Below are 17,064 nucleotides of genomic sequence, written 5' to 3' on the forward strand. Positions count from 1 at the left end.
TGCTGAAGTGTCTACATGTCATTATAGCCATAAACTTGGGAGAAAGTCAGGAAAAACTCTAAAGATTAGGAAACTAATTTCTATCAAATTACTAAGTAAGGGGGATTAACTGGATGGATAATGTCGAGTTTTCAACAACCAGTCGGGCTCTTTCCAAGCAAGACTAAATATTCTAGGAGAAAAGAGAATGTTCTGTTATTTTAGGGTTCCTATTGTGGAACTTTCTTAAACCTGCCGGTATTGGTATCCGATGAAGACTTATATACCCTATTAATAATAATAGTTGCTGGTTAGTCATTTTAGTGTGAAATATAATGTAATTATTTAACATTATCTGTTTTTGATCTAGCTGTTGTAAAAGTATCTGGGAACCAGGTCATTGAGATTATAACTGTTAGTTCTCAGCCACTGTTAATTTTGCTCTGCAGGAGACATTTGGCAATGTCTGGGAATATTTTTATTGTCATGACTGAGAGTGCTACTAGCATCTAGTAGGTAGAAGCCAGGGATGCTGCTGAACATCCTGTCGCACAGAGCAGCCTCCTACAACCAAGAGTTATTTGGACTCAAATGTCCATAGTGTCACAATTGAAAAACTCTAGATTAGAGCTATTGCAATAGAGATTGCACAGAGGAAAGTCACAGAGGTGAAGTAATATATATTACTACCCACGCATTCTTGTTCATAAATCATTTCTAAACACCAACTTTCATTTCTAAAAGCAAGAAAAAAGTCTTACAGCAAGAACGGCTGCTATGGGAATTGCTGCGTTCATGAAGACTGTGGAATGAAATAATATACATTAGTTTCATTGAGCTGTGAAAACATTTTCAGTAACTTTAATTAATCATCTGTTATTACTTTAACTTTCCTTGAAAACAGGAAGAACAAAGAGTATTAAATAGTATTTTGTCTGGAGTCCACAGACATTTCCCAGTTGATATCTCCTTGTCTGCAGTTGTATGGGCTCCCACACATTAGTCTTGACCAGAGTTTTGTTTTCCTTTATTGAAATTTTTTCCTTATGAAATGCCACAAGCTACAGAATTTAGATAAACTAATCCTTTAATGATACAAATTATTAGATTTTAAAAATGTGTATTCTTGAGAGGGTTTACAGTCTATATTTTGTTTGGTCCACTAAACTAATATAAATACATGAAAATTTGGTTACAAATTTTAAGTACAAGAATTTGATATTACTTCAAGTTCTATTTCCAGCATTATATTAATGTTAATTTATAGACCTTTCAGTTAACAAAATAGCCCCAAATTCTAGGCCCTCTACTTGCTTTAAATATCTCTCCAGGAATATATTTCACTGTCATTTGATGAACATGATATTCCTAGCTGAAACAAGAAATAGTCATATTTTAGGCTAAAATACTAGGGTTTGGAAGTAATAGTAAAAATAAAGAAGCCAGGTTGACGATTTGTGGTCACAGTGTTCATAAATTATGGAATTTTAGGGACAAAGGGCTCAACGATTAAGTGAATTGCTGGTAACAGAGCCAGACACTGGCAGGGTGAGAGCTAGAATCTAGTCTTCTTGACAGTACAGGGCCCAGAGTTTTAAAAATTCATCTACTTTTATGAACTATCCTTACCACTGTACATAGAACAGAATCAGATTGTACTTTTGCAAGTCTAGACGTGACTGAGTTATCAAATACAAACTCTCACACAGTCCTGGGAACCCTAACACTGATCTGAGCTTCTTAATAATGCAGATGAGGAGCCATGTTTTCTGCCCTGATCTTTCTCTGGCTATTGTCACCCTATTTTCTAAGTGAATTTTTTTTTCTTTTACCCTTGTCATTCATTTATATTCTGCATTTCTAATGATCTCACTGTAAAGATGAGAATGAGAAGCTCAAGGTCACACAGCAGGGATTCAAACCCATACAGTCTGGCTCCTCAGTCTGTGTTTGGCGTCACTTTGTTCTGCTACTCCTTAACCACTCACAATTACAGAGGCATGATGCTACTATTTTATGTGCATTCTCACGCTTAACGGATTACAACAACCTTACACAATACTGAGGAAACAGTTTAGAAGGGGTTACATGCAAAATTCCAAACAAGGAGGTGATAGAGCTTGAATTAAAATCTGGATCTTCCTCCTCAAATATTATCTCAAGTGGCAAGAACACTGATTCAGAAGAGTAGAAATAGATCTGCAGTTCTACTAGTATTTTTCCTGTTTCACTTTGCTTTTTGATATTTGTGGAGACCAACAATGGAGTACTTTTATGTTTCAGGTACTTTTGTAAACACTTTACATACAATACCTTATTTAATTCTCCAAAGTACTAGTCATACATTCCAGGTTACTGATGAGAAAACTGAGACCAAGGTGGTATGGCTGACAAATTCCTGAGTCCTGATTTTATTTCAGGTCAGTTTACCCTCTAATACCCAAGAGTAACAACTATCTTATGCAATCTTTATCTCTTTCTTTCTTTTCTTTTCTTTCTTTCTTTCTTTTTTCTTCTCTCCCTCTCTCCTTCTTTCCTCCCTCTCTCTTTTCTTTCTCTTTCTCTCTTTCATTCCTCCTCCTCCTCCTTCTTCTTCGCCTCTGCATAGTGCTCTACAAATACTATTCACAAAATATTTTAACATTCACTAGGCAGTTTCACATTTACTGCCTCATTTAATCTTACAACATATCTGTGATAGAAATGTTATTACTACACTAATTTTTAGATGTAGAAACTGAGGGCCAGAAGTTACCGAGCACTAGACTATTTGCTAGGTGTGTCATATGAGATAATGAGTATGAAGCACTTGACATAGTGCCTGGAGTAGAGTGTGTATCATTCATTATCTACTTTAATCTTTACTACAATCCTATATCATAGACACTATTAGTATACCATGTTACAGATTAAGAAACTGAGGTTAGAAGATAAAATATCTTACCCAAGGCTATGCCACTACAAAGTGGCAGAGCTGGGATGTATAGTAAACTCTATTCAACTCACACAGTTCAAGCTCTTAACCATCAACAACACTGTACTTAATCAAATCATAAAACTTGGAAGTGGTCAAATTGGAATTTTGTTCCATTGACTCAAGAATTCTTTCTGCCTATCATGAACACATGATCATGTATTTTTACCTTTAGACGTCTCGTTTTTCTTTCTCACCTCACATTTGACTCAAAACCAACCCAAGTCTCACACCTGGAAACAAACTGGGTTAGCATCTTACTTCTGCCATTCAGTAGCTAGATGATTTGGCGGAAATTCAAGTTACTTAAGCACTATATAACTCAATATTCTAGCTTCTAAAGTGCAATTAATGTCTAAATCACTGGGCCGTTGTGAAGATTAAGGGAGATGTCATATGAAAAGCCACTTACAGTAGTAATTGACTGAGTATACTCTCAGTATATTACAGTTCTTTCTGGCTGTATCAGACCCCTACAGAGAAGGATGTATTGCAGGGGCCACCTGCTTAGAGTACTATATATAAGGCGAGTGAATCTCAATCATTCTGTCTTCTAGCATTTTGACACCATATTAGCAGTGGTTCACAGCTGGAAGATAAAAATCCTTCCAATTTCATTTTTAATACATCAAACGTTAGGGCCAGAATAAATAGCTCTATAAGCCAAATATTTTTGCTGAATGTATTTCACAAAAGAAGTGTTTATAATCTCTATGATCTGAAGTAGTTTATAATTCGAGAGGAAACAATACATACACCCCCAAGACTCTAAGTAGTTAAAGCTCTTGGGAACAACACAGATGAGCAAAATGACACACAAACCAAATCAAATATTAGCAGGAGTAGTTTGGCTAACTTAGTCTGAATTGTACTATCATGAACCCATTATTTGTGAGCTCACTTAGAGTCACACTTCAGAAAAGAAAATGATATTTTTGAAACAATTGCTTTTTAAAAATTAGAATTGAGGACAAAAGAGCTCTGTTTTAAAAAATCTTGAAAATGTACTGAAAAAAGGGTTTATGTGAATGTAGTTTGGTTTCTCTCACCTGGAAATACTTTTTCTCCTCAGTTTTCAAAATTGGCTATATTTTCTTGACAATCTTCAAAAATATATATATCATACACTCCCAAAGAAACAGGTTTAAAAAAACTGCAAATAATTTTAAAGAATCTTTGGGGATAAGAAGATCAATTGTAATGCAGTCAAATCAGTTTCAATAAACAAAATTTTACTGAAGACCAACTAGCTATATCCCAATTGTAGCTGATAAGAGGGTTTTAATTGGAGGTACTATTAGCATCACTCTCCTCATTTTATAGGTGGAGAAACCAAGAATTTCAGTTAAAGTAACATGGCCAAGGGCACACAACTTGTAGGGAATCAAATTCATGTCTACTTGACTCCAACCTGTGTTTATTCTGGTCTTGAATTTAAATGTAAATAAGGCCGGTTGCAGTGACTCAAGCCTGTAATCCCAGCACTTTGGAAGGCCCAGACAAGAGGACTGCCTAAACCCAGGGGTTCGGGACCAAATTGGGCAACCTGGCGAGACCTCATCTCTACAATAAATCAAAAAATTAGCTGGCCATGATAGCGTGTACCTGTAGTTCCATCTACTTGAAAGGCTGAGGAGGAGGAATCATTTGAGCCCAGCAGGTCAAGGCTCCAGTGGTCATGAATGTGCCAATGCATTCCAGCCTGGGCAACAGAGTAAGACTCCAGTTTAAGAATGAATGAATGAATAAATGTGAATAAATAGCCTCATGTGGCTAGTGGATAGCACGTGACTAAAAAAATAACTGAATTTCCTTTCATTGTTAGAATATCTCATTCATTACAATCTAAACTGAATAGACCATATGTTTTTTGGTTTCTTTTAACATCACCTGCTCTTAGAACAACAGCAACTTACTGGAGAGTGATGTATAAAGTGCAAAGGTTTTGAGGCTAGATAGTTCTTTCATTCTTGTTTCCTCCACGCTTTTGCAGAAAATGTGCTCCCAAGCATACAACTTTAGAAGTTTGATGCCTTTCAATATTTCATTTGTTTTCTTCAGTCTCTCAGTGGAATAATCCTATAAAACAAAGGAATACAAAATAATGCTAGCAGCATCCAAGGAAATCAAAAAGGTAGTGGAAAGGGATTGGCTGAGGAAATCTTAATTTCTGACTGACTCTGCCACTAAATATGCTGTGAAATTCCCAAGAGAAGGGATTAAACTCTCTGTGCTTCATGAAATAAAGGGTTTAATTAGACAGCTTCAAAATGCTTTTTCCACTTAAAAACGCGTATATCTCTGTGGCTTTGATTTACACAAAAGCAATTTCTTCAATTTTACATGATGTCCCTGAGTAGTATCTGCAGATAATACAGACATAAATTTAAAGAAATAATAAAGAGACTTTAATGGTCCCTAACGTCAAAATCATTTTATGCATCCGACAACACTATCAGTCATACTTAGAAGAAAAAAAAAATGAATTTAAGAAAAGTCAGTTTTCTTCTTATTGGGTAATGTGAGAGTACTGGGTGTATTCACCTTGCATCTTCATAATACAGTTATTGAAACCAAGCCTATTATCTTTAAACTTCAAGAGTCTTCTACATATGTCTTTGTAAGCTCTTGGTTAAGGCCTAACTTAGATTTACTAACAGGCTGGATTAATTGAAGAGTGATTTGTAGCCGATAAAAAAGTCTCAATTTAGCCAGCTGTTTTAGCTTCCTCCACCACCACATATTCTGATAGAATTACTGATAATTATCAACAGAGTCAGAAGAGTGGCCAAACGATAGATAAGAGAAAGCAAAAGTAGGAAACAGCCTGTTTGGTTCAGCTATACATGGTCTTAAGTGCCTATCAAATGATTGTTCAATGAGTAAGTGAATATGGCATGAAAAGCTAAATGAAAGACAGAAGTTTGGACATAGTCATCTCTCTCCTTATTCTCCCCTTCTACACCTTTCTGTATTTGTGTACTGGAGTAAAAAGGATAGAAGAATAGAAGGTTCAGACAGAAAAAATGAATAAACTCACCAGAAGCAGTAGAAAAACAAGTGATAAAAACCACTTGTGTGACACACAACTTGTTTGTCACAGTGGAAATATGAACTTGAGTAACAATTCCATCAGTGGCAGCATCCCCAAATTTTACACCTGATTCACAGACAGTCTTGCTCATATTTAATTGAACTTTATTTCTAAATATGTTGACAACAATTTTAATTATTTGCAAATATTGCTTTAAAAGCAGTCAATTCTTACTCAAATTAAATGATTTCATGGCAAATTGAAGACAGAAAGGGTCAAAAATTTGGGCTTTTTCTTGCTTGCCAAGTTGACCAGGAACAAATTCAGCTAGAGCAGCTGCCACTAACACATTTCAATGGAGCACTGTAGATCTTCACATGGTTCAAGGCTACTTCGGGGAAATTTAATTTCAGAAGCAACAAACCTGACCTTTCACTTGTCCCTTGATCCATTTCTTCTATGTTAATAACTGACATCCAGTGGTCTTAAAGTACACTTTAGAGTATTCCTTAGACAAGTGACCTAACAAGATCCAAAGCCTCATCGTCTCAAGGCACTTTAAAACACTAGAATCTGTAATTCTAGTATTCTGAGTCAACAATCAAATCTTAAATGTCCAACACACTTTAAAAATTGTTTTAGCAACACAGCATATAATTGCACCTAAGAATTGAAATGAACTATAATGATTCCCCAAATAATCCTGAGTGATATGCATTCATTTTCTTTTTTTCAATAACTTTGTAATTGTGGCTGGTCTCAAACTCCTGAAATTTTGAGAGGTTAAAACTCTCACCTTAATCTCCCAAAGTGCTAGGATTACAGGCATGAGCCACCGTGCCTGGCCTGTGCTCATTTTCTATAGTATAAAAATAAAACAGCCTTACTGGACTTTTCTCATAAAGTTTCCAAAAGATGTACTTACAAGTGTGCTCTTCTGAGCTTCTGCCAACTTCGTAGCAATGAAGTACTGAATTGGCGCAAGGAGCACTATGACAGCTGCACCAACCAATGCGCTTGATCCAAGCAAATTATAGAGCAGAATCACTCCCATTATGATCTAGGAAGAAAAACACATGGAAAAGGGAAAATGAATGGGGGTGTGGGAGCCACTGCATGAAAGGAAATAATTTTAGTGAAAATGTAGTATTTCTTAATTATTATATTAAGTTTATTTGGAAGTCAGCTCAACTGTGACAGTTGGGTTTAGTATGATTTATTTGTGGAAGGCTAAGTCTTGGGAATGTATTTTTAGTATGATGATCTGCACAACTGGTGTCAATCCGATTTATTGCATAAAGCTGCAGAATAGTCCCATGATGCTTCCAACCTTCTAAAGTAGTCTTCAATTTATTTAAAGGGCATACACTTTTTTCTTGAAAATGCTGTCATCCACTATAAACTTGACATTCTATATTCTGTTGGAGTTGTCCTAACTATTCAAGGCTGAGAGGAAGGAAAATAGAGGGTAGCATCATGATGTGAGTACAGGATGGTTATCTGTGGACTGAAGGAATAATCTGAGCTCCTCACCTCCCATGATTCCAGAAGTTGCCTAACGACAAGAAGGATGGCCCTAACTAAAAATGCAAAAAAACTAAAATCGGTGCTCCATCTTAACACATTTCCCTTTAAAATTTATTTCCCAAAATCCATGGCCTACTCTCTCTGGTTACCACTTTCTTCTTCCTTTAAAAAGTCAAGGTTTAACCCTGTTAACCATTCTCCCTGAATTGTTCTTTTTTCCCCCCAGGTGTTCAATTTATACCTCAAAATGTCAATTAATGAAATATAGCCATGCAGTTCAAGCATATAATTTAAGCCTATATGCCAATGATATACACTTAATAGCAGCTTTCCAAGGGTAATGACATATGTTTACTGCTTAATTAATTAGATACTTTGGAAATTCAAATTCCAATTGAAACAAAAAAATTCCTTAAGGTCACCATGATGCAGTTATTTACAGATTTTGGTGCTCTTTAAATTATACCATATAGGCAGCTACCTAATTCACCTATGTATGAGTATATAGTGATAAAATGAGACAAAATAAATCTTAAATCTTACTTTCTGCAAAGCACTGTGCATGATATACACTTTTATTTGAAGTGGTTTCCATTAAAAAATTAAAAGGCAAACAATAAATTAAAAATCAACATATGTTCTTTATTATTGCATGCTCTTAAAAAAATGTGGCACAAGAGCATAGGTGATAGATTGCATCAGATGAGATCTACAGTTTAACCTCCATCTACAGAATGCAAAACTTGAGATAATTAAAGAATATCCAGCTTCACAATGAGAAAAAAACTGAACACATTTCTTTTTCTATTTTTATCTAATAGGGAAAAAACAGGTGACTTTAGTAAAATGTTATTTTATATAGAAAACAGCCTTCCAGTTTGCAGTGTTCTAACCACTTTATAAAGTTTAACATTTTGTAATATACTCGCTATTGAAACTATGAGATGGATTAAAGCAATTGCTCTAGTTTAGAAATACTAAAAGAGAGTTCGCCAAAATGAAGGTCAAACTGTGGTTCTGTGACTTGCATGGATTCAAACAATACTATTAACGACTAACAATTACTGAGTGCCTATGAAATGCTAGGTACTATACTAGATGCTATAAACACATTAACTAATTGAATCTTGAAAATTACCACATCTCTGTAAGGCAGAGTACACCCATTTTATAGTTAAGGAGATTAATGCCTTGAGGAGTAAAACATTTGTATAAATGAAGGGAAAAGCAGATATTGGAACCTAAGCAGTATAATTTCAAACTCCACTTTCTTAACCTAGTCTATAACATTTCTGATTCTTAGCTTTCTTGTCTATAAAAAAGGATATAATTACATTTTCACATTCAAAAATTAAGCCATTTGCTGAGACAAATGTCTTACTGCCCTTTTTGTTTTATTTTCTCTGCAAACAAGAACCTTACTAATATTGATCTACCTGAACAGGCATAGCCCATAGATTGGGACACAGGAACAAAAACCACATGAGTTGATTGGTTTCAATGGCGACCAAGTTGTTGATCTGTCCGAGAGTCATCTCACCCATGGATAAGTTAGACGTAGAGAGCCTAAGGATTTTATTGTATATCATGGCCTGCAAGAAAAAAAAATGTGCCTAAAGTTCCAAATTTAAAATCAACACTGTGATTACTTATTTTCAATGAAAAATTTTTTTAATTTTTTGACAAAAAAGAAAGAAAGCCATTTTCTTAAACTGTCTACTACGGGTATTTTTATTTTAGCATAGTTGCTTTCAGTCCTCAACTAAATACAAACTTATTTTTTTAATGATACAATCACAGCATACATTCAGTTTTAAACATAAGCTCTAGAGCAAATAGAAATGGGAATATAAGTAAATGCAAGATTTCAAAATATTTTTATTAATATATTATTTTAAAAGTTATTTTCATTCAATGACAACCAATTCCTAATCAAAAACCCAAATTCCCATGCCATAAGAGATAAGTTCAACTAGTGGGACCTCATCAAACTGCAAAGCTTCTGTAAAGCAAAAGAAATCATCAATAGAGCTGGAAGATAGGCCACAGAATGGGAAAAAATATTTTCCAACTGTATATCTAACAAAGGTCTAACATTCAGAATCTACAAGGAACACAAACATACCAAAAGAAAAAAAAGCCCTATTAAAACGTGGGCAAAAAATATGAACAGATACTTCTCAAAAGAAGACATATGAACAGCCAACAGCCTTCTTAAGAAACAAAGATAATTCAAAACTTTATGTACCAGTAAAGCTCCACGGAGGTTGATGCCAGTCTCTATGGTTACATAGTAGGAAGCCTGCAAAAATGTCCTTTGCAGAATAAGAGCCAGGAAGAGAAGAACTGCTAGAACATGAGAATTTTCAAGAAATTCCTTTGATGACAGAGTTTTTGAAATCTTAACCCAAAAGAAAAAAAGAGACAAAATTAGTCTTTTAATATACCAATTGTACAGTCTGCATTTATTTCCCCAAGGACACATTTTTAAAATATAAAACAGTATCTTTACAATACAACAGTATCATGAGCCACAGTTAGGCATGGACTTTCTCCCATAATGTTACAGACACAAATACAAATAAGTTCAATGCATACAATTTCCAACTGATTAATAAGATTGCTAGAAATGCCTAATTGTAAAAAATTTTTTTAAAAAGTAAATTTTAGTTTTAAAAAATTTGAGTGCATTTCCTGCAAAGGTATATTCTACCTTAGTTAAATGGAAAGTAGTTTATAAAGAGAAAGATGTTAGTTTAGGCTCTAATTGAGAAACAGACACCACAAAACGAATAGCTGGTTAGCAAGACTTGTATATGTGAAAAAAATGCAATTTCTCTACTCTTTTTTTTTTTTAATATTTTTTATTATGGTGTTGTGGGGTACAGTTAAGGGTTAAGTATACAAGTACATTTCATTCAGGCACCTTGTTGATAAGAGGTGTTTTCCCGTCCTCAGACAGATATTTACTGCCATTGATCCCATCGCCCTCCCCCCACCATAGTTTCCCACTACTGTCAGTCATTATTAGTTTAAAATAATTCTATACAGCTGACTTTTTCTGATTTTCACATATCTTAATTTATGTTAATGAAATAAATCATACATTACAAAATATGTAAATTGGCTTTTGATTTCAACCATATGACACTTCCAGTGACAAAACTTAGCTTGCAAAATATTGTTTTAGTAGGAATATAACTGAATTTAACATAAGGTTATATAAAATTGACTGATTTTTGCTTTTAACAATAGTTTATGGTAACTTGTTTGTAAGACGAGAGGGAAAGATAACACTTAAGTATATTATGTTAATTTGGATACTCTTCTTTTTTTTTCTTTTTTCCAAGCTGAACCCCCTCACTCTGTCACTCAGGCTGGAGTGCAGTGGCACGCTCCAGGCCACCACAGCCTCAACCTGCTGGGTTCAGGTGATCCTTCTGCCTCAGCCTTTCAAGTAGCCAGAACTACAAGTGTGTACCACAACGCCCAGCTAATTTTTTGATTTACTCACCATGCTGCCCAGGCTGGTCTTGAACCTGCAGGCTCAGGAAATCCTCTCTCCTCGGCCTCCCAAAATGCCGGGACCACAGGTTTGAGCCACTGCACCTGGCCGATACTCTTTATTTTTAATGACTTAGAGCTACTAAAATTCTAGTTCCAGTCCCTTCCTCTTCTTTCGTTGGAATAGATACAAATGTATAAATTCTGTTCCTTCTCAGAAGGACACATGATTAAAGTGTAAGGAAGAAGGATAATGGAAGCACTCTATGTGATATTTAGACATCTGTGTGTAATTAAGCTAGTAGGGATAAAATAGCACAAAAGTGTAATCAATGTTAAAAATATCTGGTTCTCTTCAAAAGTTGCATACTAATGTGTGTGAGGATCTGGACTAAGATTATGGACACAGATATGAACAGTTTATCATAATTTTGTTTCATAAGTTTACAACCTAGTAAGTTAAATATATCCATAAATAATATACTTTATTGTGCATAGTATGGTATGTAAGTGCTGACATAAGTAAAGAGTTCATAAGGGCGTATCAAGGGAGCCAAATACCAACTAGGATGATCACAAAAAGCTTCACAGAAGAGGCAGCATTTATTGTACACTCCCACAATGCATAATATTTTAATAGATGAAAAAAAAAAGGACGAAAAATCAGATTGAAAGAAAAGAAAAGTTGACTCATCGGACTAGAAAATCTATCTGTGAAACAATGGAAATCAGTTTTTGTTTTAGGAAGAAACTAGAAAGTTTATGATGTAAACTTTTAGAACAAAAAATAAAAGATTATATATTTGTAAGGGTAAATATATGGTTTTTATATTATATAGCTCCAAAATAATAGTATAACATCTAACAAAAATATCATAACGTGACTAGTCCTGTCATTGTGAAACAGGGTGATGGCTTTTATTATATAAGAAAAGAGTCACAGCCTCCAAAAAGTGATTCAACACCCCTCATTGACTCATGCATAAACATTCTTTAAAGGATTGCTATAAAGATCAAATAAAACAATCAATATGAAATTTCTTCACATAGTTTCTGGCATACAATAGATTCCTGTTAAATGTTTATAGGGTCTATTCTGAGAAATAATTTTGCTGACATAGCCACGCATGGTGGTGGCTCATGCCTGTAATCCCAGCACTTCAAGAGGCAAAGGTGGGAGCGTTGCCTGAGACCAGGGATTTGAGACCAGGGATTCAAGACTGGCCTGGGCAAATTGGCAAGACCTTGTCTCTACAATAAATCAGGAAAATTAGCTGGACATGGTGGCAAGGGCCTTAGTTCCAGCTACTTGAAAGGCTGAAGTGGAAGGATCAACTGAGCCCAGCAGATTGAGGCTGTCGTACCTGTGAGCAGCATGCCACTATACTCCAGCCTGGGTGCCAGTGCTGAACACATTCAATCAATTATTATGTAAACATGTGATTTTTTTTTCTACAAGGGAAATTATTGTTCTTCTTTCTTTTAAATAGCATTCAACTCACGGTAAAAACCAAAACAAACAAACAAACAAACAAAAAACCTAACTGAACTACTCATAAAACCGCCTTAATAAAAATGACAATTACAGTGAAATCTGTCAATAACGTGTCTCCTTTGAAAAGCACCATATACTTACTCCAGTTGCATTATTTGTTCCATTCTGGGTTTCATTCACACGTTGAACTATTCCAGAAATACAGAGCGGCCCAGCAAAACCCAGTAAGTCAGCCAGATAGCGAAATGTACTACTAAGGAGAATTGGCCGCCCAAAAGCTCTGTACATTGCAAGCCATATAGATGGAGTACGATTTGGATGATCGGCGACTTTTTTCTGAAAGAAAAACCAGATGGAACAAAATAAAATTGCCTAGTGCTGCAATTAATCTGATCAACCAGGTAAATTCCTTCTGATGGTTCTGAAGATATTTCAGAAGTTTAAAAATAGATGTTGAGCCCCTTTCAGTGAAGTATGCATAATTCTCTATTCTTGTACTCTATGTAAAAAGTAGCTACTGAACACATTTTAATGAAATAGAGAGAATGAGAAAATACAGTTTTTGTAAGATTGTATTATTTTTAGTCATCAAAGGATTACATAAAATTCTAAACGATGAATTCATTTTTACTTCCCTTTAATTTGAAAAATGGTATTTGTCATGAAAATTACCAATAATGTTGCATGGAAAAGAAGATGGTAAAGTACAAGAGTCAAGGTTACTGACAGACTGGTCAAGATCTCTGGAATTACTAGATCACAGCCAGTTCCTACAAATTAAACAAAACAGATCATCATAACCTCAAGTTGTTTTTCCTCCAGGTATTTCCAATTTCCATGAATAGTAGCCAATACTTTAAACAATTATGATGGACTTGTATTGCCCAGGTATTCCTCAAAGAAATGCAAAATGAAGAAGGCCATCTATGCCTAAATCAATGCATGACTTCACACATCTACAGTTTTTTGTGGTAAAGATTTTAAGACCTGAACAATCATCATAATTAAGCCTTGGGGAGTAGGTAGTTAAAGTTTTTTTCATTGTGGCAAAGAAGTTAACTCAATGAATTAGAGTTGTGTTTCATATTCAATCCCTTGTTAGAATGAATAATGTGAGTGTAGTCTAAAGTTTATTAATATATGACATTAATACACCAACTTCAAGCTCATCTCTATTGCAAAGAACGTTCAGAAAACTTAAGCTATGCTTAGGCGAAATTGAAAATCTTTACTTTAGCAGAGAAGTTTAAAAATTTTTATGCAATATGTTCCCTGAGGTAAAATTAGAGAAATGACTCAAGTTCATTTGTAGTAACCATTTCCTGCAATATTAATTTCATAAAGCACATTTATGATATAAAACAAGTCATTTTCATCATTAACCATAAATGTTTTGTTGATCTTGAGTAAAATTAGAGAAATGACTCAAGTTCATTTGTAGTAACCATTTCCTGCAATATTAATTTCATAAAGCACATTTATGATATAAAACAAAAGTCATTTTCATCATTAACCATAAATGCTTTGTTGATCTTGATTTAGAACAACCAAAAACTTTTTAGCTGATTCACCATACTCTGTTCCTCTTCAGTATTGTTGAGAATACCAATATTTTAAATAATACTGACATTTGTAGATGATTACAATAGAAAACACATCTACCACTGTGGATAGCATGCATGACTATTCAAAACAATAAAAGACAAAATTAAAATATCTGAAGTCTTTCATCTTTAAATGTTTTAAAGCATTATTAATACATAAAAAGAGTAACAGAGGAAGCCAACTTTGGCAGACAAATAGAATGATACATGAAGTAGGCAATGACCCTTTATTTAATTTGTCTTCCAAAGTCTGAACTACAGAATTCAAACTTTAGTCAATAAATAACATAAGGCCTTAATGTTTTAAAAGTGATTATTCACAGATAACAAAGTTTTATCTAACAAATTTTTCACAAGGTGTTTGAGAAAAGAGTTAATAAAAATTCCAAGAATTATTAGCATTAAATGGTAACATGGATATGGTACATAATAGAACTTAATTCTTACTTGGTCACATGTCCCAAAGAAAAGAAAGTACTCTCTCTATCCTTCCTCATGTATTGACCAGGCAACTAACACAATAACTATACTTTACTGGCTTTTTTGGTCTTTCCTCAGTGGCCCATTAACATGATTCAAAACTATAGGGGAAGACAGATGGAGAAAATCTGCTCTTCCTTAACTATAAATATTATTTAAGCATTGTGTCTTTATATTTAATAGGCTCAATCTCTACAATTAAGAGCATGGAAGACAGATATTAAATTACCTTTTGTTCTTCATAAGCATCTTTCAGGCAAACATAATTTGTGACTGCCCTCATTGCTATTGGCAATTTTCCAATTGCCTTCAGATCAATAGGCTTTTTATGAGCAGATATGATAAGTGTGTTCATCCACCAGTATGTTGCTTTTGACAATAAATTCACAAATGGTTGAAGGAATCTCACTCCCAGATCCTGGAGGTCTTCAGGAGGCTTTACTTTCTGAGGATTCATGAAGAAGACATATCTCTGTGGCAAAAAAAAAAAAAAAAAAAAAAATTCACAGTATAACAAATAGCCCAATTCTTTTTCCACATGTTAAAACTAAAATTTTCATTTCAAGTGATCAATATTTTAATGCATCCTTCCATCCCTTTCTGAAATATTCTTTGAAATATTTCTTTCCTGTTGTGAGTAGAGTAGCTAAAATGCCAGAATTTCACATTTAATCCTCTTGGGATCAATCTAAAAGATCAATTAATCTCTTAAAAGATAGTTATTATGAAGGGTCAATCTTTCATGATATCCTATGATAGGGTCAACTAAACGAAGGTTTTTACATTGTTTAAATTTTAAATCGTGCTCTTAAACCATTGTTGAGTTATTCTGTTAAATTGTGGTTTGGCTGATATTAACTAACTGTTCTCCACATTCATTGTAGCATGTATCTTCCCACTCACAGAACAAATTTAAAGGTCTTTAAAGGGAAATGAATATGAAAACGTCTTCTCTAGTATCTCATACAGTATAACTGGCAGCATTAAGTGGTAAAAAGTACAATAGATTTGTAATTACAGATCATATATGGGTCTTGACTTTATTACTTTTGATGTATATCTAAAGTTATATATATAGAAGTTTCTTTATCAATGAAATAAGCGAACTGGATTAGATAATCTTTTAAGTTCTAAATTTCAGAGAATACAGTACTTTGCTTAGGCCCAGTGTGTTTGGGACCAATCATGGATGATGGAACCTCCTGCCAAACATTATTTCTTCTATAATATGAACTGAACACAATGTTTGACACATAGTAGGCATTTGGTCAAACACGATCTGTGAATTACTAATAGATTTTAGGGTTATACGAAGACTTCTGAGACATTAATGGCCTAAAGCTTTGTGATGAATTCAACTTTATATTTACAAATATAAGTCAAATGCATTTGTTCATCCTCATAAATGCTAATAATTTCTGGTTAATCATAATCCGTCTTGAATCCAAGTAACTAAACAAATTATCAAATACCTACTCTGACCCGAATGACGTTGATCTCCACAGCCATCAAGAGCCCATTCAAGATGACCATCATGCCTGTGATGCAGAAACGCAGGTCTGATATGCCCCAGCCAGACTGCCAGTACTTGACCAATTTTATTGTTTTTGTAATAAAGGCCATGACCCAATACAAGAATAGGGCTGAAACAATGAAAGAAAAAGATACATTATTTTCTTGAGCTTTTAAACTTCATTAACATTTTAACATAAATATAATGCTTTTGAATAACAAAGGCAATTTTGAATACTTTATATATTTCTACAGTTTTACTTATATGTTTTAGTGTACTTTTGGAATTTTGAGTTGAAGAGGTAATAACTTTAAAATGTTGAGTGCTTCCACTCTGATCCTACATGATAAATAGGAAGATATAAGCAGACATGTAAATAAATTTATGTGTAATTCTATAAACTTTAAAAGTGGCTTTATCTTCTGGTCTTGCTTACAAAAAGATGTGATTATAGAAATAATTAACAACTGCTGTCTGTATAACCTATCCAATAGGTGTGTGGCAACTCCAAGGAGTATGTCTAATGCCATACCCAGGAATTATCATGGAATTCATGTAGCTGTGTAATAGCATTTCTACTTTACAGATCATCAATAAAGTAGTAAGTGACTTTTCTTCTTACTCAAATGGTTTAAAACACCAAGCACATCTGCAGAACACAGAGATGAGCTATAATCCTACAGAGTAAACCCAGACCTCAAGTAGACCAGAAAGGCAGGGATTACACTGTCTCAGAACCACGACTAGCATTGTGCCACAAATATAGCAGAGACTTTCCTAGAGATCTGTTGGCAAGGATTAAGTCAACTTTGAACTTTTAATAAAGGTCAGTATAAGAGAATGCGATATAAGAAAGAAGAAATCAGCCGGGTTCGGTGGCTCAGCCTGTAATCCCGCGCCTTTGGGAGGCTGAGGTGAGTGGATTGCCTGAGCCCGCGGGTTCGAGACCCGCCT

The 17,064-nt window shown here is 34.4% G+C and overlaps 1 protein-coding gene across 1 annotated transcript in view; it reads right to left on the minus strand.

Annotated features, from left to right (window-relative positions):
- ABCC9 (ATP binding cassette subfamily C member 9) overlaps positions 1 to 17,064 on the minus strand; it is a 128,246-nt gene that overhangs the window by 91,574 nt on the left and 19,608 nt on the right. The window contains exons 6-13 of the mRNA XM_021716419.1: positions 16,074 to 16,240; positions 14,827 to 15,069; positions 12,655 to 12,849; positions 9,763 to 9,915; positions 8,951 to 9,106; positions 6,913 to 7,047; positions 4,870 to 5,032; positions 741 to 781 (exon numbers count right to left, since the gene is read on the minus strand). Coding sequence (XP_021572094.1) covers positions 741 to 781; positions 4,870 to 5,032; positions 6,913 to 7,047; positions 8,951 to 9,106; positions 9,763 to 9,915; positions 12,655 to 12,849; positions 14,827 to 15,069; positions 16,074 to 16,240 — 1,253 coding nt within the window. The remainder of the gene's footprint in view (positions 1 to 740; positions 782 to 4,869; positions 5,033 to 6,912; positions 7,048 to 8,950; positions 9,107 to 9,762; positions 9,916 to 12,654; positions 12,850 to 14,826; positions 15,070 to 16,073; positions 16,241 to 17,064) is intronic.

The sequence above is a fragment of the Carlito syrichta genome, unplaced genomic scaffold (genome assembly GCF_000164805.1).
Source record: "Carlito syrichta isolate Samal-C Ts95f unplaced genomic scaffold, Tarsius_syrichta-2.0.1 Scaffold308809, whole genome shotgun sequence".
Taxonomy (NCBI): Eukaryota; Metazoa; Chordata; class Mammalia; order Primates; family Tarsiidae; genus Carlito; species Carlito syrichta.